Genomic DNA, 22,962 nt, shown 5'->3' with positions numbered 1-22,962 from the left:
AAAGAAAGAAAGGAAGAGTTGAGAGAGGGTGTAAAGGGGGGTGTGGGGAAGAGAGAAAAATAAATAGATGAGATCTAAATGTCCACAATGACAGTCATCATCCCGCACCAGTCCTCTAGAATCAATGACAGTCATCATCCCGCGCCAGTCCTCTAGAATCAATGACAGTCATCATCCCGCGCCAGTCCTCTAGAATCAATGACAGTCATCATCCCGCACCAGTCCTCTAGAATCAATGACAGTCATCATCCCGCGCCAGTCTTCTAGAATCAATGACAGTCATCATCCCGCGCCAGTCCTCTAGAATCAATGACAGTCATCATCCTGCGCCAGTCCTCTAGAATCAATGACAGTCATCATCCTGCACCTGTCATCTTCCTGGGTTCTCGTCAAAAGTAGTGCACTATATAGGCAAGAGGGTGCCATTTGAGACGCAAGCGCTGTAGAGCAAAGGAGCATATTCTCCCCCTTTCTCTGTCTCACGCCTCAGCCAGAGCATAGTGCCACGGAGTGCAGCAACATCATTTAGGCTAACAGGCTAACAGAGGAGTCATTTACAGAGACTTATAGAGCAGGGCTTATTTCCCATTAGAGCTCTGATTAGAAACCTTCTTACACTCCATTGCCCTTGTGTGTGTGTGTGTGTGTGTGTGTGTGTGTGTGTGTGTGTGTGTGTGTGTGTGTGTGTGTATGGGCAGTGTGTTGCTTGCTATGGGCTATGCATCATTACAGTATAGCGTACCTAGCATCTGGTGCATTTGTATATAGTACACAGAGTATCATTTGCGTTCCTATTGAACCATTCCCCATCCTTACCCAGGCCGGCGAGCTGAGTGGACAGAGTTGAGGGACCAGAGGTAGGGTCTTGGATCAGGGTCCGGGCAGGGGAGGCTGTAGCCCCAGCCCTAGGGGCGGTCACAGGGGGGATGCTGGACGGGGGTGTGGAGGTGGCTCGGAGGCTGACCACAGCGGGCGAGCCTGGCGTTAGGTCTATCAGGTTGTCCTCTGTGGCTTCACTCAGCATCTGGAGGGAGACAACAGAACAGAGTCAACACACACAGCGGTGGCTCCTGTAGAGAAAATTAACAGAGGTAGGAGGATGGAGGTAATGGAGATGTCTACTAGTCCAACACATCACTATCCTCTACGTTTGACTACAGACATCAGAGGGCTTTACGAGAGAGAGGGAAAGAATATTCTAGTTCTCTGGAACACCACCACTATATAAAAGGTTCCATGTGAACATGGTCCAATAAGGAGGTCCATACATTACAGTAGTAAGACATGTTTCAACATTCTCCTCATTGAGTCTATTCATCTCAAGACTGAGCTGGGATAGAATGGAGTGCTGTCATGTTTCAACATTCTCCTCATTGACTCTATTCATCTCAAGACAGAGCTGGGATAGAATGGAGTGCTGTCATACTTGCCTCCATTAGCTGACCACGACACAGAGAAACAGAGAAACACACAGAGACATAAAACTGCTATACACATGCAGCAAATTAGCCACAAACATTGACAAATCTAAATCATATCGCATTTCAGAAAATACATTGAGAATGGACTGAAACAAATAACACAATCAAATCAAATGTAATTTGTCACATACTTCGTAAATAACAGTTGGAGACTAACAGTGAAATGCTTACTTACCTTCCAAACAACACAGAATACAATAACACATTCTTAGTATAATATAACAAAATAATACATGGGCTACCAGTACCAATCTGATGGGCAGGGGTACGAGGTAATTGAGATAGATATGTACATATCGGTAGGTGTAAAGTGACTAGACTACAGGATAATAAACAGTAGCAGCAGTGTATGTGATGAGTGTGGAAATGTGGAATTGTGTGTGTGGCAACAGTGTGCCTGTGTGTACGTGTGATGTCTGTGACTGTGTGTGTGTGTGTGTGTGTGTGTGTGTGTGTGTGTGTGTGTGTGTGTGTGTGTGTGTGTGTGTGTGTGTTGGAGTGTCAGCGTAAAGTATGCATGCGTGAGTAGAGTGCTGATCACAACAAACTGACAGATAGTAACATTAATATCCACTCCTGTTGAGTTGTTCATAGATGTATAGATCAGTGAGATAACTCACCCCGTTATTCTGAGCCGCTCTACCCGACCGGTACCGCTCATACCTGCAACACACCACAAGTCCTCAGAGTTCCATGTAAAGAACACGTGGGCATTGGCATCAATCATACATTTACATTTCTGTCATCTATAAAACAACATGAAAGGAACGCTTTGACTTTTTGAGACCATGGAATCTTCAATAGAAGTGTCTGCTTCAGACAGGTCCCCCGGGGCCCAAGATGATGTGTTCTTGTAGGGCCTGCTGAAAAAATGTACTCCACATGCAACATCATGTCACAGCAGATATCCTTGTTCACCAGTGGACTTTGTGTAGCTGTAAGCCTATGAAGTCAAGTAAGCCTAATTGTGTGTGTGTGTGTGTGTGTGTTACCTCTCGTATCGTAGGAAGATGTTGTTGAGGTCGTCGTTGACGTGCAGCAGCTCCTCTGTCACCTCCTCATTGGAGACCCGGGAGATCAGCTCCACCACCCGCTGCTGCATGGCCCTGCACGTCCTGTTCAGCTCCTACACACACAAACACACACAGGATGAGGACAGGGCATCACTGATGGAAAGGTGAGTCTGTCTCTCAGAAGGTGGATGACTAGAATTCTCTAAAAAAGGGTCTCTAGCCAGCAGGTAGCCATACATGTCCATCATTAGACTCAGTTGTGTTACTTAGTAAGAGAAATCACAACACCTACATTTCATTTATTGAATCACAGTTTAACTGTATTACCTAAAGTCACCTCATAAAACAGTGGAAAGGTCACCTGATTCAACTACCTATCTATCACACCCTCAGTCACTGCCTGGTATGGCAACGGCTCAGCCTCCGACCGCAAAGCACTACAGAGGGTAGTGCGAACGGCCCAGAGCATCACTGGGACCAAGCTTCCTGCCATCCAGGACCTCAAAATCAGGAGGTGTCAGAGGAAGGCCCTAAAAATTGTCAAAGACTACAGCCACGCTAGTCATAGACTATTCCCTCTGCTACCGCAAGGCAAGTGGTATCGGAGGACCAAGTCTAGGTCCAAGAGGCTCCTAAACAGCTTCTATCCCCCCAAGCCATAAGACTCCTGAACAGCAAATCAAATGGCTTCAGACTATTTGCGTTGCCCCTCCCCCTCTTTTACACCGCTGCTATTCTCTGTTATTATCTATGAATAGTCACTTTAATAACTCTACCTACATGTACATATTACCTCAACTAACCGGTGCCCCGCACATTGACTCTGTCCGTTACCCCCTGTATATAGTCTCACTATTGTTATTTTACTGCTGCTCTTTAAAAACGTGTTACTTTTAATTACTTGTTACTTTTAACAAGATCAGCATCTAGGGACAACTTCACCCTACACCAACTGTCACTTAAGCAAGTACAGGAATATTTGTTGTTCCCCTCTCCTCACCCCTAGAGTGGTGGAACTACTCCCCCTAGAGCAGTAGTACTATGGTGGCACTACTCCCCCTAGAGCGGTGGTACTACTCCCCCTAGAGCGGTGGTACTATGGTGGCACTACTCCCCCTAGAGCGGTGGTACTACTCCCCCTAGAGCGGTGGTACTATGGTGGTACTACTCCCCCTAGAGCGGTGGTACTACTCCCCCTAGAGTGGTGGAACTACTCCCCCTAGAGCGGTGGTACTATGGTGGTACAACTCCCCCTAGAGTGGTGGTACTACACCCCCTAGAGCGGTGGTACTATGGTGGCACTACTCCCCCTAGAGCGGTGGTACTACTCCCCCTAGAGCGGTGGTACTACTCCCCCTAGAGCGGTGGTACTATGGTGGTACTACTCCCCCTAGAGCGGTGGTACTACTCCCCCTAGAGTGGTGGAACTACTCCCCCTAGAGCGGTGGTACTATGGTGGTACAACTCCCCCTAGAGCGGTGGTACTACTCCCCCTAGAGTGGTGGAACTACTCCCCCTAGAGCGGTGATACTATGGTGGTACAACTCCCCCTAGAGCGGTGGTACTACTCCCCCTAGAGTGGTGGAACTACTCCCCCTAGAGCGGTGGTACTATGGTGGTACAACTCCCCCTAGAGCAGTGGTACTATGATGGTAGTACTCCCTCTAGAGTGGTGGTACTACTCCCTGTAGAGTGGTAGTACTACTCCCCATAGAGTGGTGGTACTACTCCCCATAGAGTGGTGGTACTACTCCCCATAGAGTGGTGGTACTACTCCCCATAGAGTGGTGGTACTACTCCCCATAGAGTGGTGGTACTACTCCCCATAGAGTGGTGGTACTACTCCCCATAGAGTGGTGGTACTACTCCCCATAGAGTGGTGGTACTACTCCCCATAGAGTGGTGGTACTACTCCCCATAGAGTGGTGGTACTACTCCCCATAGAGCGGTGGTACTACTCCCCATAGAGCGGTGGTACTACTCCCCATAGAGCGGTGGTACTACTCCCCATAGAGCGGTGGTACTACTCCCCATAGAGCGGTGGTACTACTCCCCATAGAGCGGTGGTACTACTCCCCATAGAGCGGTGGTACTACTCCCCATAGAGCGGTGGTACTACTCCCCATAGAGCGGTGGTACTACTCCCCCTAGAGTGGTAGTACTACTCCCCATAGAGTGGTAGTACTACTCCCCATAGAGTGGTAGTACTACTCCCCATAGAGCGGTGGTACTACTCCCCATAGAGCGGTGGTACTACTCCCCATAGAGTGGTAGTACTACTCCCCATAGAGTGGTGGTACTACTCCCCATAGAGTGGTGGTACTACTCCCCATAGAGTGGTAGTACTACTCCCCATAGAGCGGTGGTACTACTCCCCATAGAGCGGTAGTACTACTCCCCATAGAGTGGTAGTACTACTCCCCATAGAGTGGTGGTACTACTCCCCATAGAGTGGTGGTATTACTCCCCAAAGAGTGGTAGTACTACTCCCCATAGAGTGGTGGTACTACTCCCCATAGAGTGGTGGTACTACTCCCCATAGAGTGGTGGTACTACTCCCCAAAGAGCGGTGGTACTACTCCCCAAAGAGCGGTGGTACTACTCCCCATAGAGTGGTAGTACTACTCCCCATAGAGTGGTAGTACAACTCCCCCTAGAGTGGTAGTACAACTCCCCCTAGTGGGCTAAATGAGTTCCAACACATTTCAGTTGAGCAGCAGGGTGACTACCGCAGGGAAGGTTTAAACTTGTATTTTGAAAAACTAAACAGATGGAGCGCTGTGTGTGAATTCCTTTTTTATGTTGCGTGCAATACACAGCTGTCTCAAATTCTCAATGATGAAAAGCTTCCACAGTTAGGACCAGTGACATATTTTTAGTAGGATGAGGATGAGGGGGTGTCAGAGAAATAGAATTACTAGACTGAACGTCCCCATTCAAGTCAATGTTGTGGAATTCTGAGGGCCTCCCAAGTGGCGCAGTGGTCTAAGGCACTGCATCGCAGTGCTAGCTGTGCCACTAGAGATTCTGGGTTCGAGTCCAGACGACTCTGTCTCAGCCGACCGGGAGACCCATAGGGCGGTGCACAATTGGCCCAGCGTCGTCCAGGATTTTTCAAAAATGTTTTAAAATTGTGTGTAATTATATTTCTATGGGGATGTAGTATCTGACCCGGAGTTATGGAAATATAATTACTAGAATGGGCATCCCCATTCAAGTCAATGTTCTATAATTGTATTTCTATGCTGGATGTAGTCCATTTTCTGACCTGAAGGAGTTCCAGGTCCGAGGAGTCCTCCTGTCCAGGCACCATCTCAGTCAGCATCTCTGACATCACTTTGGTGTTTCCCCTCACAATGTCCAGTTCACTGCGCAGCCGGGCGATCTGAGGAGGACACACAGGGGTCAAGGGTCAGAGAGAGAAAGTATTCCCTGATCTGATAAAAGCTAAGTGGAGGCACCCTTGCTTTTGCCCCTCTACGCATGATAGATCAGTGTGTTTAAGGTAGTTGTTGTGAAATTGTTAGATTACTTGTTAGATATTACTGCACGGTTGCAACTAGGAGCACAAGCATTTCGCTACACTCGCATTAACATCTGCTAACCATGAAAATCTTGGGCCCTGTTTGAAAACTGTCAACATACATCCTTTCTTCCTCCCCTCCTGGGTGTTATCAATAAAAATGTGACTAATAAAATTTGATTTGTTAACACCCAGGAGGGGAGGAAGGAAGGATGTAAGATGTATGACAGTTTTCAAACAGGGCCCAAGATTGTGCATAAAGGCCTACAGGATGCGTCTCAATTATTTTAATATCCTTTCCTTCATCCTCACTAAACTATTAGAACTTGATAGGTGAAAACAAGTGCTATACAGTATGGTTCTCACATATCATGTCATACCAGTGCAGTTGAAGAAGAGTAGGGGAAGAGAGGAGAAGAAGGGAAGAGAGGAGAGGGGATGACCCTTAACATTAGTGAGATGCACTCCCGTATTATGCATATCAAGTTCTTTGACGCAACCCTGAGGACAGGAGAAACTTGTTTTTTTATTGGGCAACGTCCAGTCAGTTCTTTTCCGTTATTAGCCTAATGAACATGACTCTGGCAGTAGTTTAACATTAGCCGTCAGAGGCCATCTTTATCCTCACCTGTTCAGGGTTGGCGGTGATGGGGCCCTGTACGTTGGGGATGTGTGGTATCTGTAGGATGGGGGTGAGGGGGGCGGGGGCCGGAGCCGGGGCGGCTGCAGGCTTGGGGAGGGTGGCTGTGGCTGCAGCGTGGGGCTGGATGGGGGCTTTGTACTTTAGTACAGCTGGGTCCACCTCTGGTAGACCCTGTAGAGAGAACACAACATGTAATTAGTAAGTAGAGCTCTGTAGAGAGAACACAACATGTAGTTAGTTAGTAGAGCTCTGTAGAGAACACAACATGTAGTTAGTTAGTAGAGCCCTGTAGAGAGAACACAATATGTAGTTAGTTAGTAGAGCTCTGTAGAGAGAACACAACATGTAGTTAGTTAGTAGAGCTCTGTAGAGAACACAACATGTAGTTAGTTAGTAGAGCTCTGTAGAGAGAACACAACATGTAGTTAGTTAGTAGAGCTCTGTAGAGAACACAACATGTAGTTAGTTAGTAGAGCTCTGTAGAGAGAACACAACATGTAGTTAGTAGAGCTCTGTAGAGAGAACACAACATGTAGTTAGTTAGTAGAGCTCTGTAGAGAACACAACATGTAGTTAGTTAGTAGAGCTCTGTAGAGAACACAACATGTAGTTAGTTAGTAGAGCTCTGTAGAGAGAACACAACATGTAGTTAGTTAGTAGAGCTCTGTAGAGAGAACATAACATGTAGTTAGTTAGTAGAGCTCTGTAGAGAGAACACAACATGTAGTTAGTTAGTAGAGCTCTGTAGAGAGAACACAACATGTAGATAGTACAGCTCTGCTACTACAGCAGTATAGTCACTGCTTCAGATAATTCTACCTCATTATAGCATGGGTTCATGTACGCCTGTGTGTGCGTGTTGGGTCTCGCCCCCTGTGGTGTGTGGATGCGTGTTGGGTCTCGCCCCCTGTGGTGTGTGGATGCGTGTTGGGTCTCGCCCCCTGTGGTGTGTGGATGCGTGTTGGTCTCGCCCCCCGTGGTGTGTGGATGCGTGTTGGGTCTCGCCCCCTGTGGTGTGTGGATGCGTGTTGGGTCTCGCCCCCTGTGGTGTGTGGATGCGTGTTGGGTCTCGCCCCCTGTGGTGTGTGGATGCGTGTTGGGTCTCGCCCCCTGTGGTGTGGGGGCTGTGCTTTGGCAAAGTGGGTGGGGTTATATCCTTCCTGTTTGGCCCTGTCCGGGGGTGTCCTCGGATGGGGCCACAGTGTCTCCTGACCCCTCCCGTCTCAGCCTCCAGTATTCATGCTGCAGTAGTTTATGTGTCGGGGGGCTAGGGTCAGTTTGTTATATCTGGAGTACTTCTCCTGTCCTATTCGGTGTCCTGTGTGAATTTAAGTGTGCTCTCTCTAATTCTCTCTTTTTTTCTCTCTCTCAGAGGACCTGAGCCCTAGGACCATGCCTCAGGACTACCTGACATGATGACTCCTTGCTGTCCCCAGTCCACCTGGCCGTGCTGCTGCTCCAGTTCCGCCTTATTATTATTGGACCATGCTGGTCATTTATGAACATTTGAAAATCTTGGCCATGTTCTGTTATAATCTCCACCCGGCACAGCCAGAAGAGGACTGGCCACCCCACAAAGCCTGGTTCCTCTCTAGGTTTCTTCCTAGGTTTTGGCCTTTCTAGAGAGTTTTTCCTAGCCACCGTGCTTCTACAGCTGCATTGCTTGCTGTTTGGGGTTTTAAGCTGGGTTTCTGTACAGCACTTTGAGATATCAGCTGATGTACGAAGGGCTATATAAATACATTGATTTGATTTGATTTGTGGTGTGTGGATGCGTGTTGGGTCTCACCCTCTGTGGTGGTGGATGGGTGTTGGGTCTCGCCCCCTGTGGTGTGTGGATGCGTGTTGGTCTCACCCTCTGTGGTGTGTGGATGGGTGTTGGGTCTCGCCCCCTGTGGTGTGTGGATGCGTGTTGGGTCTCACCCTCTGTGGTGTGTGGATGGGTGACAGAGTGTCCAGGTCAGCCATGGGGAACTCGATGCCTTTCCTCTTCAGCTCCTCATAAATATGGACCACCCCCGTCAGGTCAGGACTACTCCTGAAGGCATCCGCCCAGGCCTGGCAACACACAGACAAACACAGAATAAAGGCCTGTCCGGGTCAGGACTACTCCTGAAGGCATCCGCCCAGGCCTGGCAACACACAGACAAACACAGAATAAAGGCCTGTCCAGGTCAGGACTACTCCTGAAGGCATCCGCCCAGGCCTGGCAACACACAGACAAACACAGAATAAAGGCCTGTCCGGGTCAGGACTACTCCTGAAGGCATCCGCCCAGGCCTGACAACACACAGACAAACACAGAATAAAGGCCTGTCCGGGTCAGGACTACTCCTGAAGGCATCCGCCCAGGCCTGACAACACACAGACAAACACAGAATAAGGGCTGGAAACAACCCCGTTACATCCTGGTGGACATCTGAGAGGAGTGGATAGATGAAGGCCAAATAGTGAGAGCCCAGGTGTTGTGTTGCCGACTTCAGTCCTGTGTGTGTGTGTGCGTGTGTGTGTGTTCAGTCTCTGGTTACCTGCCTGGAGCTGCTCAGGTACAAGGTGTCCTCTCTCCTCCTCTCACTGTATTTAGAGAGGTTTGTTTGAGGTGTCTGGACTAATTTTGGATGTAGAATTTTCCTAACTGCTGCAGCCTGGCCTCTTACAGCTCTCTGATGGACTTGGTGAAATGTTCACCATGTTGCTTATACCTATCCACTTCTCTCAGATGTAAAACTACCTAGGGATTTCTTATCATGTGCCATGTGATTATTATCATGTGCTGTACCTGGATCAGAGCCAGGACTTTGTCCTGTACGATGGTGGGGGGGTTGGTTTTGGGGGAGATGATTTTGACGAGGACACCATCAATGAAGTCCCGGTTAGCCACGAGGACATGAAACCGGTGGCCGCAGTTCTTTACACACGTCTCCAGCACCTAGAAATGGAAAGATAGAGGTAAAACATCAGAAAGAAAGAATGTTTACATATATCCTGTTTCCCATGCCAATAAAGCCCCTTAACTTGAAAGAGGAGAGGAGAGAAAACATCAGGAAGTAAGAAAGTATGATAGAGAGCGAGAAACTCCCTGGAAGAAGAGAAGTGTGCTCAGATATTGATAAAGAGCTGACTTCTGTCATCTGACATGGAATAAAGGAGCTTTGATGCAGCTAAAATAAAAAATCAAGATCCACATAAACAAAATAAAATATGAAGACAGAAAAAACATAACAGTTGAGAAATCGCCTGAGGGAGAAGTCACAGTGAGACACAGCAGACAACTAATTCATGAACGTGTGTTGGTGGCTTTTTGAAGCTCAGGCGTGAAGAACAAGTGTAACGGATAATAGCACTGTCCTAGTTAAGCATGCAGGCGTGTTTGCAAGTGTGGTAAGTGTTGGTTGTTGTTGAGGGTGAGTTCAGACAATAAGCATCACTTAGATCTAGGCCTAGCTCTGGACGGATTCGCTCCGTCCCTGCTGGTGTGCTCATCCAGTTTTTCCAGATGGTGGGTCTTCAGCGCTTTGTGACAACTGCCGACGTATAATGGGCTTTAGAAAATACATCCGATTGATTTGATTGGTCACGTTCTACCGCTGGGTAGCAGATTGTGGGCTCAAGACATTCCAAAACATCTCCAGATGCCCTTGGACACATGATCAGTGATGTGACCTGTATGTTCCAGGCTTTTCAACACCACACACCCTCTATTGTTCATCTGAAAAGATTTAGGTGGGTCAACATTGGGAACCCAATTAGAGCCTGTCTCACCGTCAATCCTAGCATCACCTCCCGGTAGTTCCTGTTCCCACTCAGTCTCTTCTTCAGCGCCCGGATGGCATCTTTAGGCCTGCAGGAACACAACACATAGAAACATAGCTAGGCACACAAATATCCTGTTAGCGTTCTGTAAGTCATTCTATGAAGCTAATCTTAAAATGTAAAGTAAAAGTATGCCTGGCATTCTTGGATTAACATAGGGCTTTGGTCATGCTATCAACTCAAGCCGTTGTTTTTATTGACCTAAACCATCTTAGCCGTGGCGTTGTTGATTTTGTATGAAGCCGTGCACAGGTCTCAGGAGTGGGACGTCACACGGCAACTAGCAGTAAATATCTTTCCTCCGTGGGGCAATAACCACACATTGTTACCTACCTGGCAGTCTAAACACACACACTCCATTAAAGGCTCAGTGCAGTCAAAACTCAGTTTTTTTGCATATTGTACAACAGCTGTTAAAACTAACACTGTAAAAGTTTGCAATAATGTGATCAGTGTTATTTCCTTATAATTGCTGGTTAAAAATATAATTTACACAGGACCTTCTAAATCAGCAGGTTTTGCATGGATGGAGTTTTGGCTTGCCTGGTGACATCACTAAGCAGTATACAATAATAGACCAATAACAAAGAGAGTTCCAAACCAATAACAGATGGTTTTGAGGTTACATATCCCTCCCATTAAGCCCCTCCCATTAGGCCCTTTCACAGACCATAAACGTCCTCTCGTGTCAACTGCGTTTATTTTCAGCAAACATAACATGTAAATATTTGTATGAACATAACAAGATTCAACAACTCAGACAAACTGAAAAAGTTCCACAAACACGTGACTAACAGAAATGGAATAATGTGTCCCTGAACAAAGTGGGGGGGGTCAAAATCAAAAGTAACAGTCAGTATCTGGTGTGGCCACCAGCTGCATTGTGTACTGCAGTTCACCTCCTCCTCATGGACTGCACCATATTTGCCAGTTCTTGCTGTGAGATGTTACCCCACTCTTCCACCAAGGCACATGCAAGTTCCCAGACATTTTTGGGGGAGAATGGCCCTAGCCCTTATCCTCCAATCCAACAGGTCCCAGACGTGCTCAATGGGATTGAGATCTGGGCTCTTCGCTGGCCATGGCAGAACACTAACATTTCTGTCTAGAAGGAAATCAGCCATACTGCTTGTTCTGTGCGTGGTGGCATTGTCATGCTGGAGGGTCATGTAAGGATGAGCCTGCAGGAAGGGTACCACATGTCTTCCCTGTAATGCACAGCGTTGAGATTGCCTGCAATGACAACAAGCGCAGTCCAATGATGCTGTGACACACCGCCCTAGGCCATGACGGACCCTCCACCTCCAAATCGATCCTGCTCCAGAGTACAGGCCTCAGTGTAACGCTCATTCCTTCGACGATAAACACGAATCCGACCATCACCCCTGGTGAGACAAAACCGCGACTCGTCAGTGAAGAGCACTTTTTACCAGTCCTGTCTGGTCCAGCGATGCTGGGTTAGTGCCAGGTAGGACGATCAACGTTATTGCTGGTGATGTCTGGTGAGGACCTGCCTTACAACAGGCCTACAAGCCCTCAGTCCAGCCTCTCTCAGCCTATTGAGGACAGTCTGAGCACTGATGGAGGGATTGTGCGTTCCTGGTGTAACTTGGGCAGTTGTTGTTGCCATCCTGTACCTATCCGCAGGTGTGATGTTCGGATGTATCAATCCTGTGCAGGTGTTGTTAGACGTGGTCTGCCACTGTGAGGACGATCAGCTCTCCGTCCTGTCTCCCTGTAGCGCTGTCACAGTACGGACATTGCAATTTATTGCCCTGGCCACATCTGCAGTCCTCAAGCCTTCTTGCAGCATGCCTAAGGCACGTTCACGCAGATGAGCAGGGATCCTGGGCATCTTTCTTTTGGTGTTTTTCAGAGTCAGTAGAAAGGCCTCTTTAGTGTCCTAAGTTTTCATAACTGTGACCTTAATTGCCTACCGTCTGTAAGCTGTTAGTGTCTTAACGACCGTTCCACAGGTGAGTGTTCATTAATTGTTTATGGTTCATTGAACAAGCGTGTTTAAACCCTTTACAAAGAAGATCTGTGAAGTTATTTGGATTTTTACGAATTATCTTTGAAAGACAGAGTCCTGAAAAGGGGAAGTTTTGTTTTTTTGTTGAGTTTATATCTGCCTGCCTGTCTGTTTGCCCTATAGAAAGTTCAAAGCTCATCTTAATAGAGAACGCTCTCTGTTACAGATGAGGTAATGAGCTTCCATGAACCTCTCTCTGAACTCTGGAGCTCTGTGAAGTTTCAGAGGAGATGAGTGTGTATATCACTGTCTGTGACAGCCACGGCTGAGTGTATGCAGTGTATAAAACATTAACGGAGTAGTGCTCAGGCAGTAGTCTCACTGACACTAGTGGATCCTATGGGAGGGAGTTGAGGCCTTCAGACTTCAGACACAAACAGACTATAGAAAGAGAGGAGCTCAGGGAATACTGGTGTGCATGGGTGTTACATCATCTCAAAAGTTCCACTTCCAGAAGTTTCAGGTAGGCAGTCTATGTTTATCTGTCTGATAAGTGACAGTAGTGCAGCTAGCTGGCATTTCTTCCACATCTATGTCCTTGTCTGAACCTAAAGAGGATTGCCTGCATGCCATTCAGTTGTCACCATGTCTGACTTCCTACACTAACACAATACACAAAGCCAATAGTAATTTGCTACTTGGTAGCCTTCACACTCAAATTACACAACGCTTCAAGTAGGAGGTGGAAGTTGTAATGGAGGCAAGGGACTGATATATCTCAAAAGACATGGGTCATTTTTTTCCCTGAATTGTACTGAAATAGTGTTCTCCCAGGACTTCAGACAGCTAGCCAGTAGACAGTCATACCTGTTAACCACAAGACACTCCAGTGTTCAGTCAAGCAGAATAGAGTGACTGGGGCTGCGAGTGAGAGTGAGTGTCTGTGCCAAAGCCTGAGGAGTGTGTGTGTGTGTGTGTGTGTGTGTGTGAGAAAAGATAGATAAAGGGGAAGCAGAAGAATGATTCAGGGAAGAGGAAAGAATTGTAGGTTTGAATCCCTCCAGTTTTTCCTAAAGGTCACAGCACTCAACCAATTTCAGGAGAGTCAACAACTTATCAAAGAAAAGTTAACACTAATTAGTAAAAAAGGATATTCTCATTCCATTCTATCTGCACTGCAGCTTGACCCTGTGCTTGTCTCAACTGCATGTGTGATGTGTGCCATGTAGAGAGTTTGAGAGCAGAGCAGAAGACAACTGTCTGTTGTAAAGTTGTATTGCACATCATTTGTATGTTATTTTTGAGTGTGTTAAGAGGTTTTTGTTTGTGCGATTGACTTGTTCAGTCAATCAGTAAGGCAGCCAGCCAGCCCGTCTTTCAGCCAGCCAGCCCGTCTTTCAGCCAGCCAGCCCGTCTTTCAGCCAGCCAGCCCGTCTTTCAGCCAGCCAGCCCGTCTTTCAGCCAGCCAGCCCGTCTTTCAGCCAGCCAGCCCGTCTTTCAGACAGCCAGCCCGTCTTTCAGACAGCCAGTCAGTCAGTCAGGTGAAAGTGTACTGATGTAGTCTGTTGCTCACCCTTCCTCCGTCTCATTGATGATGTCACAGATCTCCATGTTGAGGGTCCAGTCCTCAGCCTGCAGGCCGCCATCCGTGGCCTTCTCTAGAAAAGACAACAGGAAGTCAAAGACAACAGGAAGTTAACAAACCTGCTCATTGGACCAAGGAGGACACTAAGTAGTAGGAAGTTTCCCCTAGACGAGCGGTGAGCAACACCTAACCCCATAGGAATAATCGGTACAGCCCAAAAAGGATGAACCACCCCTTTGGGACTGGCTCCTACCTAGATTTCTTCCTTCTAGGGAGTTTTTCCTGGTGCTTTCACTTCTGCTTTTCTTGCTCTGTGGGGTCTAGGCTGGGCAGCTTGTGACAACTACTGATGTCAAATAAATAAAATAAATGATGCCTAATTGATTGATTGACAAGATGGGAGATGTAAAACAGGTTTTATAACAGACCTAGTCAGTACTCTGCCAACTCACTGTCCACTAAGCCTTGGGCTATATTTCAGTCTGACTGCGCTGTGACCTGTCCCCTTACCTCAACAAGCGCACTAGTTAGCCTAAACTCCATGGCTTATGTAACATTACTGTGGGCATGAGAAAAAGTTGTGTAAACAAGCACGTAAAAAGAGATAACAGTAACAGGTTTTCTATAGTAAGCCAATGTGTGTGATGCATTTGAACCTATTCAAACAGGATCATGGGTGTTCTCTGCATTGTCTTAGAGAGGAAAGTAATGGAGGGAAACGTGACAGGATTTGGGCTATTGGCTTTTCAACACAGTAACATTGAAGTTTTCTAATGACATAATTGAGCTGACGTCTGGACGTCCACTACCACTGGTGTCGACCAATTACCATGCTGAATTCATCCCTCCATGAAACAGGATTAAAGAACTGTGCGTGTCCCACATGGAACACAATTCCCTTTGAGCCCTGGTCAAAAGTAGTGCACTACATAGGGAATGGGGTGTAATTTGGGAAGCACACCTAGTCTCACTCCTGTTCTTGGCTGGGAGAAAATAAGGAAACTGAGCCAGCAAGAGCTAGAGGTATTTAGAGTCAAAATACAGAGCTAAGAGTTAAAATGTTTAAAAGTTAGTCATGATGACTAGACTAGCTCTAGGTTAGCTCAGTCACTCAGAACATTTCCACCTCCAGCCCAGGGGCTCAGAGCAGTGTGGCATGCCCAGATCACACAGTCTACCACTGAGGCCACCTTGTGTGAAGGACTAATGCTTTTGGTGTCTGTTTCTCTCCTTTCACACTGCCTCTAATCTAAATATTACTCAAATAATGTATTTCCTGTGTACACAAAGACAGTATTCTGCTAACAACATGTCAGAACATGAGAAGCCAAGGTAAACAGCATGACACGGTGTTTAGCTGCTCAGGCTCAGTGTGTGAACAGCAGAGCATTAAGTGTTAAGTCTTAACCACTGCTATCTCCACTGGCACACCCCACATAATCTCCTCAAGTGGATTGGAAAGCAGACAGGCAGGGAGAGCGAGGAAAAGAGGGAGGGAGAAAGACGAAAATGAAAGGACCAGACCCAGTTAGGGCTGTTGTGGTCATGAGATTTTGTCCGAAGTTGATTGGGAAGCAAATAATTGCTGGTCTCCCGGTAATTGACCGTTAATTAACAAACACATTTAGCATCTCCTGGCTTCCTCACATAGCCTACAACTTGAAGGTCACGCGCTGTGTATGTTTGCCAGTTAGGCTCTACACCCGTTGTAAAGCGGATGAATGTGCTTCATTTTAAGGCGTTATTTGGCCACATTAGCTGTGATAAAAACCTTAACAAAACATATAGGCCTATGGGCTAGGCTACATGAGGTGTGATATTGACCTTATTAAAACATATAGGCCTATGGGCTGGGCTACATGAGGTGTGATACTGACCTTATTAAAACATATAGGCCTATGGGCTAGGCTACATGAGGTGTGATACTGACCTTATTAAAACATATAGGCCTATGGGCTAGGCTACATGAGGTGTGATACTGACCTTATTAAAACATATAGGCCTATGGGCTGGGCTACATGAGGTGTGATACTGACCTTATTAAAACATATAGGCCTATGGGCTGGGCTACATGAGGTGTGATACTGACCTTATTAAAACATATAGGCCTATGGGCTAGGCTACATGAGGTGTGATACTGACCTTATTAAAACATATAGGCCTATGGGCTGGGCTACATGAGGTGTGATACTGACCTTATTAAAACATATAGGCCTATGGGCTGGGCTACATGAGGTGTGATACTGACCTTATTAAAACATATAGGCCTATGGGCTGGGCTACATGAGGTGTGATACTGACCTTATTAAAACATATAGGCCTATGGGCTGGGCTACATGAGGTATGATACTGACCTTATTAAAACATATAGGCCTATGGGCTGGGCTACATGAGGTGTGATACTAACCTTATTAAAACATATAGGCCTATGGGCTGGGCTACATGAGGTGTGATACTAACCTTATTAAAACATATAGGCCTATGGGCTGGGCTACATGAGGTGTGATACTGACCTTATTAAAACATATAGGCCTATGGGCTGGGCTACATGAGGTGTGATACTGACCTTATTAAAACATATAGGCCTATGGGCTGGGCTACATGAGGTGTGATACTGACCTTATTAAAACATAGACCTATGGGCTGGGCTACATGAGGTGTGATACTGACCTTATTAAAACATATAGGCCTATGGGCTGGGCTACATGAGGTGTGATACTGACCTTATTAAAACGTATAGGCCTATGGGCTGGGCTACATGAGGTGTGATACTGACCTTATTAAAACATATAGACCTATGGGCTGGGCTACATGAGGTGTGATACTGACCTTATTAAAACATATAGGCCTATGGGCTAGGCTACATGAGGTGTGATACTGACCTTATTAAAACATATAGGCCTATGGGCTAGGCTACATGAGGTGTGATACTGACCTTATTAAAACATATAGGCCTATGGGCTGGGCTACATGAGGTGTGATACTGACCTTATTAAAACATATAGGCCTATGGGCTGGGCTACATGAGGTGTGATACTGACCTTATTAAAACATATAGGCCTATGGGCTGGGCTACATGAGGTGTGATACTGACCTTATTAAAACATATAGGCCTATGGGCTGGGCTACATGAGGTGTGATACTGACCTTATTAAAACATATAGGCCTATGGGCTGGGCTACATGAGGTGTGATACTGACCTTATTAAAACATATAGGCCTATGGGCTGGGCTACATGAGGTGTGATACTGACCTTATTAAAACATATAGGCCTATGGGCTGGGCTACATGAGGTGTGATACTGACCTTATTAAAACATATAGGCCTATGGGCTGGGCTACATGAGGTGTGATCCTGACCTTATTAAAACATATAGGCCTATGGGCTGGGCTACATGAGGTGTGATACTGACCTTATTAAAACATATAGGCCTATGGGCTAGGCTACATGAGGTGTGATACTGACCTTATTAAAACATATAGGCCTATGGGCTAGGCTACATGAGGTGTGATACTGACCTTATTAAAACATATAGGCCTATGGGCTGGGCTACATGAGGTGTGATACTGACCTTATTAAAACATATAGGCCTATGGGCTGGGCTACATGAGGTATGATACTGACCTTATTAAAACATATAGGCCTATGGGCTGGGCTACATGAGGTGTGATACTAACCTTATTAAAACATATAGGCCTATGGGCTGGGCTACATGAGGTGTGATACTAACCTTATTAAAACATATAGGCCTAAGGGCTGGGCTACATGAGGTGTGATACTGACCTTATTAAAACATATAGGCCTATGGGCTGGGCTACATGAGGTGTGATACTGACCTTATTAAAACATATAGGCCTATGGGCTGGGCTACATGAGGTGTGATACTGACCTTATTAAAACATATAGACCTATGGGCTGGGCTACATGAGGTGTGATACTGACCTTATTAAAACATATAGGCCTATGGGCTGGGCTACATGAGGTGTGATACTGACCTTATTAAAACGTATAGGCCTATGGGCTGGGCTACATGAGGTGTGATACTGACCTTATTAAAACATATAGACCTATGGGCTGGGCTACATGAGGTGTGATACTGACCTTATTAAAACATATAGGCCTATGGGCTAGGCTACATGAGGTGTGATACTGACCTTATTAAAACATATAGGCCTATGGGCTAGGCTACATGAGGTGTGATACTGACCTTATTAAAACATATAGGCCTATGGGCTGGGCTACATGAGGTGTGATACTGACCTTATTAAAACATATAGGCCTATGGGCTGGGCTACATGAGGTGTGATACTGACCTTATTAAAACATATAGGCCTATGGGCTGGGCTACATGAGGTGTGATATTGACCTTATTAAAACATATAGGCCTATGGGCTAGGCTACATGAGGTGTGATACTGACCTTATTAAAACATATAGGCCTATGGGCTGGGCTACATGAGGTGTGATACTGACCTTATTAAAACATATAGGCCTATGGGCTGGGCTACATGAGGTGTGATACTGACCTTATTAAAACATATAGGCCTATGGGCTGGGCTACATGAGGTGTGATACTGACCTTATTAAAACATATAGGCCTATGGGCTGGGCTACATGAGGTGTGATACTGACCTTATTAAAACATATAGGCCTATGGGCTGGGCTACATGAGGTGTGATACTGACCTTATTAAAACATATAGACCTATGGGCTGGGCTACATGAGGTGTGATACTGACCTTATTAAAACTTATAGACCTATGGGCTGGGCTACATGAGGTGTGATACTGACCTTATTAAAACATATAGGCCTATGGGCTGGGCTACATGAGGTGTGATACTGACCTTATTAAAACATATAGGCCTATGGGCTGGGCTACATGAGGTGTGATACTGACCTTATTAAAACATATAGGCCTATGGGCTGGGCTACATGAGGTGTGATACTGACCTTATTAAAACATATAGGCCTATGGGCTGGGCTACATGAGGTGTGATACTGACCTTATTAAAACATATAGGCCTATGGGCTGGGCTACATGAGGTGTGATACTGACCTTATTAAAACATATAGGCCTATGGGCTGGGCTACATGAGGTGTGATACTGACCTTATTAAAACATATAGGCCTATGGGCTGGGCTACATGAGGTGTGATACTGACCTTATTAAAACATATAGGCCTATGGGCTGGGCTACATGAGGTGTGATACTGACCTTATTAAAACATATAGGCCTATGGGCTGGGCTACATGAGGTGTGATACTGACCTTATTAAAACATATAGGCCTATGGGCTGGGCTACATGAGGTGTGATACTGACCTTATTAAAACATATAGGCCTATGGGCTGGGCTACATGAGGTGTGATACTGACCTTATTAAAACATATAGGCCTATGGGCTGGGCTACATGAGGTGTGATACTGACCTTATTAAAACATATAGGCCTATGGGCTGGGCTACATGAGGTGTGATACTGACCTTATTAAAACATATAGGCCTATGGGCTGGGCTACATGAGGTGTGATACTGACCTTATTAAAACATATAGGCCTATGGGCTGGGCTACATGAGGTGTGATACTGACCTTATTAAAACATATAGGCCTATGGGCTAGGCTACATGAGGTGTGATACTGACCTTATTAAAACATATAGGCCTATGGGCTAGGCTACATGAGGTGTGATACTGACCTTATTAAAACATATAGGCCTATGGGCTGGGCTACATGAGGTGTGATACTGACCTTATTAAAACATATAGGCCTATGGGCTGGGCTACATGAGGTATGATACTGACCTTATTAAAAACATATAGGCCTATGGGCTGGGCTACATGAGGTGTGATACTAACCTTATTAAAACATATAGGCCTATGGGCTGGGCTACATGAGGTGTGATACTAACCTTATTAAAACATATAGGCCTATGGGCTGGGCTACATGAGGTGTGATACTGACCTTATTAAAACATATAGGCCTATGGGCTGGGCTACATGAGGTGTGATATTGACCTTATTAAAACATATAGGCCTATGGGCTGGGCTACATGAGGTGTGATACTGACCTTATTAAAACATATAGGCCTATGGGCTGGGCTACATGAGGTGTGATACTGACCTTATTAAAACATATAGACCTATGGGCTGGGCTACATGAGGTGTGATACTGACCTTATTAAAACATATAGGCCTATGGGCTGGGCTACATGAGGTGTGATACTGACCTTATTAAAACATATAGGCCTATGGGCTGGGCTACATGAGGTGTGATACTGACCTTATTAAAACATATAGACCTATGGGCTGGGCTACATGAGGTGTGATACTAACCTTATTAAAACATATAGGCCTATGGGCTGGGCTACATGAGGTGTGATACTGACCTTATTAAAACATATAGGCCTATGGGCTGGGCTACATGAGGTGTGATACTGACCTTATTAAAACATATAGGCCTATGGGCTGGGCTACATGAGGTGTGATACTGACCTTATTAAAACATATAGACCTATGGGCTGGGCTACATGAGGTGTGATACTAACCTTATTAAAACATATAGGCCTATGGGCTGGGCTACATGAGGTGTGATACTGACCTTATTAAAACATATAGGCCTATGGGCTGGGCTACATGAGGTGTGATACTGACCTTATTAAAACATATAGGCCTATGGGCTAGGCTACATGAGGTGTGATACTGACCTTATTAAAACATATAGGCCTATGGGCTGGGCTACATGAGGTGTGATACTGACCTTATTAAAACATATAGACCTATGGGCTAGGCTACATGAGGTGTGATACTGACCTTATTAAAACATATAGACCTATGGGCTAGGCTACATGAGGTGTGATACTGACCTTATTAAAACATATAGACCTATGGGCTAGGCTACATGAGGTGTGATACTGACCTTATTAAAACATATAGGCCTATGGGCTGGGCTACATGAGGTGTGATACTGACCTTATTAAAACATATAGGCCTATGGGCTGGGCTACATGAGGTGTGATACTGACCTTATTAAAACATATAGACCTATGGGCTAGGCTACATGAGGTGTGATACTGACCTTATTAAAACATATAGACCTATGGGCTAGGCTACATGAGGTGTGATACTGACCTTATTAAAACATATAGGCCTATGGGCTGGGCTACATGAGGTGTGATACTGACCTTATTAAAACATATAGGCCTATGGGCTGGGCTACATGAGGTGTGATACTGACCTTATTAAAACATATAGGCCTATGGGCTGGGCTACATGAGGTGTGATACTAACCTTATTAAAACATATAGACCTATGGGCTGGGCTACATGAGGTGTGATACTGACCTTATTAAAACATATAGGCCTATGGGCTGGGCTACATGAGGTGTGATACTGACCTTATTAAAACATATAGGCCTATGGGCTGGGCTACATGAGGTGTGATACTGACCTTATTAAAACATATAGGCCTATGGGCTGGGCTACATGAGGTGTGATACTGACCTTATTAAAACATATAGGCCTATGGGCTGGGCTACATGAGGTGTGATACTGACCTTATTAAAACATATAGGCCTATGGGCTGGGCTACATGAGGTGTGATACTGACCTTATTAAAACATATAGGCCTATGGGCTGGGCTACATGAGGTGTGATACTGACCTTATTAAAACATATAGGCCTATGGGCTAGGCTACATGAGGTGTGATACTGACCTTATTAAAACATATAGGCCTATGGGCTGGGCTACATGAGGTGTGATACTGACCTTATTAAAACATATAGGCCTATGGGCTGGGCTACATGAGGTATGATACTGACCTTATTAAAACATATAGACCTATGGGCTGGGCTACATGAGGTGTGATACTGACCTTATTAAAACATATAGGCCTATGGGCTGGGCTACATGAGGTGTGATACTGACCTTATTAAAACATATAGGCCTATGGGCTGGGCTACATGAGGTGTGATACTGACCTTATTAAAACATATAGGCCTATGGGCTGGGCTACATGAGGTGTGATACTGACCTTATTAAAACATATAGGCCTATGGGCTGGGCTACATGAGGTGTGATACTGACCTTAACAAAACATATAGGCCTATGGGCTGGGCTACATGAGGTGTGATACTGACCTTATTAAAACATATAGGCCTATGGGCTGGGCTACATGAGGTGTGATACTGACCTTATTAAAACATATAGACCTATGGGCTGGGCTACATGAGGTGTGATACTGACCTTATTAAAACATATAGACCTATGGGCTGGGCTACATGAGGTGTGATACTGACCTTATTAAAACATATAGGCCTATGGGCTGGGCTACATGAGGTGTGATACTGACCTTATTAAAACATATAGGCCTATGGGCTGGGCTACATGAGGTGTGATACTAACCTTATTAAAACATATAGACCTATGGGCTGGGCTACATGAGGTGTGATACTGACCTTATTAAAACATATAGACCTATGGGCTGGGCTACATGAGGTGTGATACTGACCTTATTAAAACATATAGACCTATGGGCTGGGCTACATGAGGTGTGATACTGACCTTATTAAAACATATAGGCCTATGGGCTGGGCTACATGAGGTGTGATACTGACCTTATTAAAACATATAGACCTATGGGCTGGGCTACATGAGGTGTGATACTGACCTTATTAAAACATATAGGCCTATGGGCTGGGCTACATGAGGTGTGATACTGACCTTATTAAAACATATAGGCCTATGGGCTGGGCTACATGAGGTGTGATACTGACCTTATTAAAACATATAGACCTATGGGCTGGGCTACATGAGGTGTGCGACTATGATTTGAAAAAGTTGCACAAAAAAAGGCATGTGCTGTTTCCTGCCTTACTGCACACAAGCTGGGCATCTTTTACAAGTGATTTCACTACACCCACAATAACATCTGCTAAATAT

The 22,962-nt window shown here is 45.7% G+C and overlaps 1 protein-coding gene across 4 annotated transcripts in view; it reads right to left on the bottom strand.

Moving 5' to 3' along the window:
* The window catches only part of LOC139396971 (TOM1-like protein 2), a 42,600-nt gene that overhangs the window by 11,663 nt on the left and 7,975 nt on the right, over window positions 1–22,962 (bottom strand). For 3 of the 4 annotated variants that reach the window (XM_071143914.1, XM_071143917.1, XM_071143913.1), the window contains exons 2-10: window positions 14,019–14,103; window positions 10,423–10,501; window positions 9,440–9,589; window positions 8,584–8,718; window positions 6,646–6,831; window positions 5,763–5,879; window positions 2,474–2,607; window positions 2,102–2,144; window positions 817–1,024 (exon numbers count right to left, since the gene is read on the bottom strand). In XM_071143914.1, the coding sequence (XP_071000015.1) occupies window positions 817–1,024; window positions 2,102–2,144; window positions 2,474–2,607; window positions 5,763–5,879; window positions 6,646–6,831; window positions 8,584–8,718; window positions 9,440–9,589; window positions 10,423–10,501; window positions 14,019–14,103 (1,137 nt within the window). Of the gene's footprint in view, window positions 1–816; window positions 1,025–2,101; window positions 2,145–2,473; window positions 2,608–5,762; window positions 5,880–6,645; window positions 6,832–8,583; window positions 8,719–9,439; window positions 9,590–10,422; window positions 10,502–14,018; window positions 14,104–14,283; window positions 14,350–22,962 lie in introns of those variants that run through there. The other variant, XM_071143916.1, reaches the window with a different exon arrangement.

This window comes from Oncorhynchus clarkii, unplaced genomic scaffold, assembly GCF_045791955.1.
Source record: "Oncorhynchus clarkii lewisi isolate Uvic-CL-2024 unplaced genomic scaffold, UVic_Ocla_1.0 unplaced_contig_638_pilon_pilon, whole genome shotgun sequence".
Taxonomy (NCBI): Eukaryota; Metazoa; Chordata; class Actinopteri; order Salmoniformes; family Salmonidae; genus Oncorhynchus; species Oncorhynchus clarkii.
The sequence above is the reverse complement of the archived record's forward strand: the minus strand, read 5'-3'. Positions and strand labels throughout refer to the sequence as shown.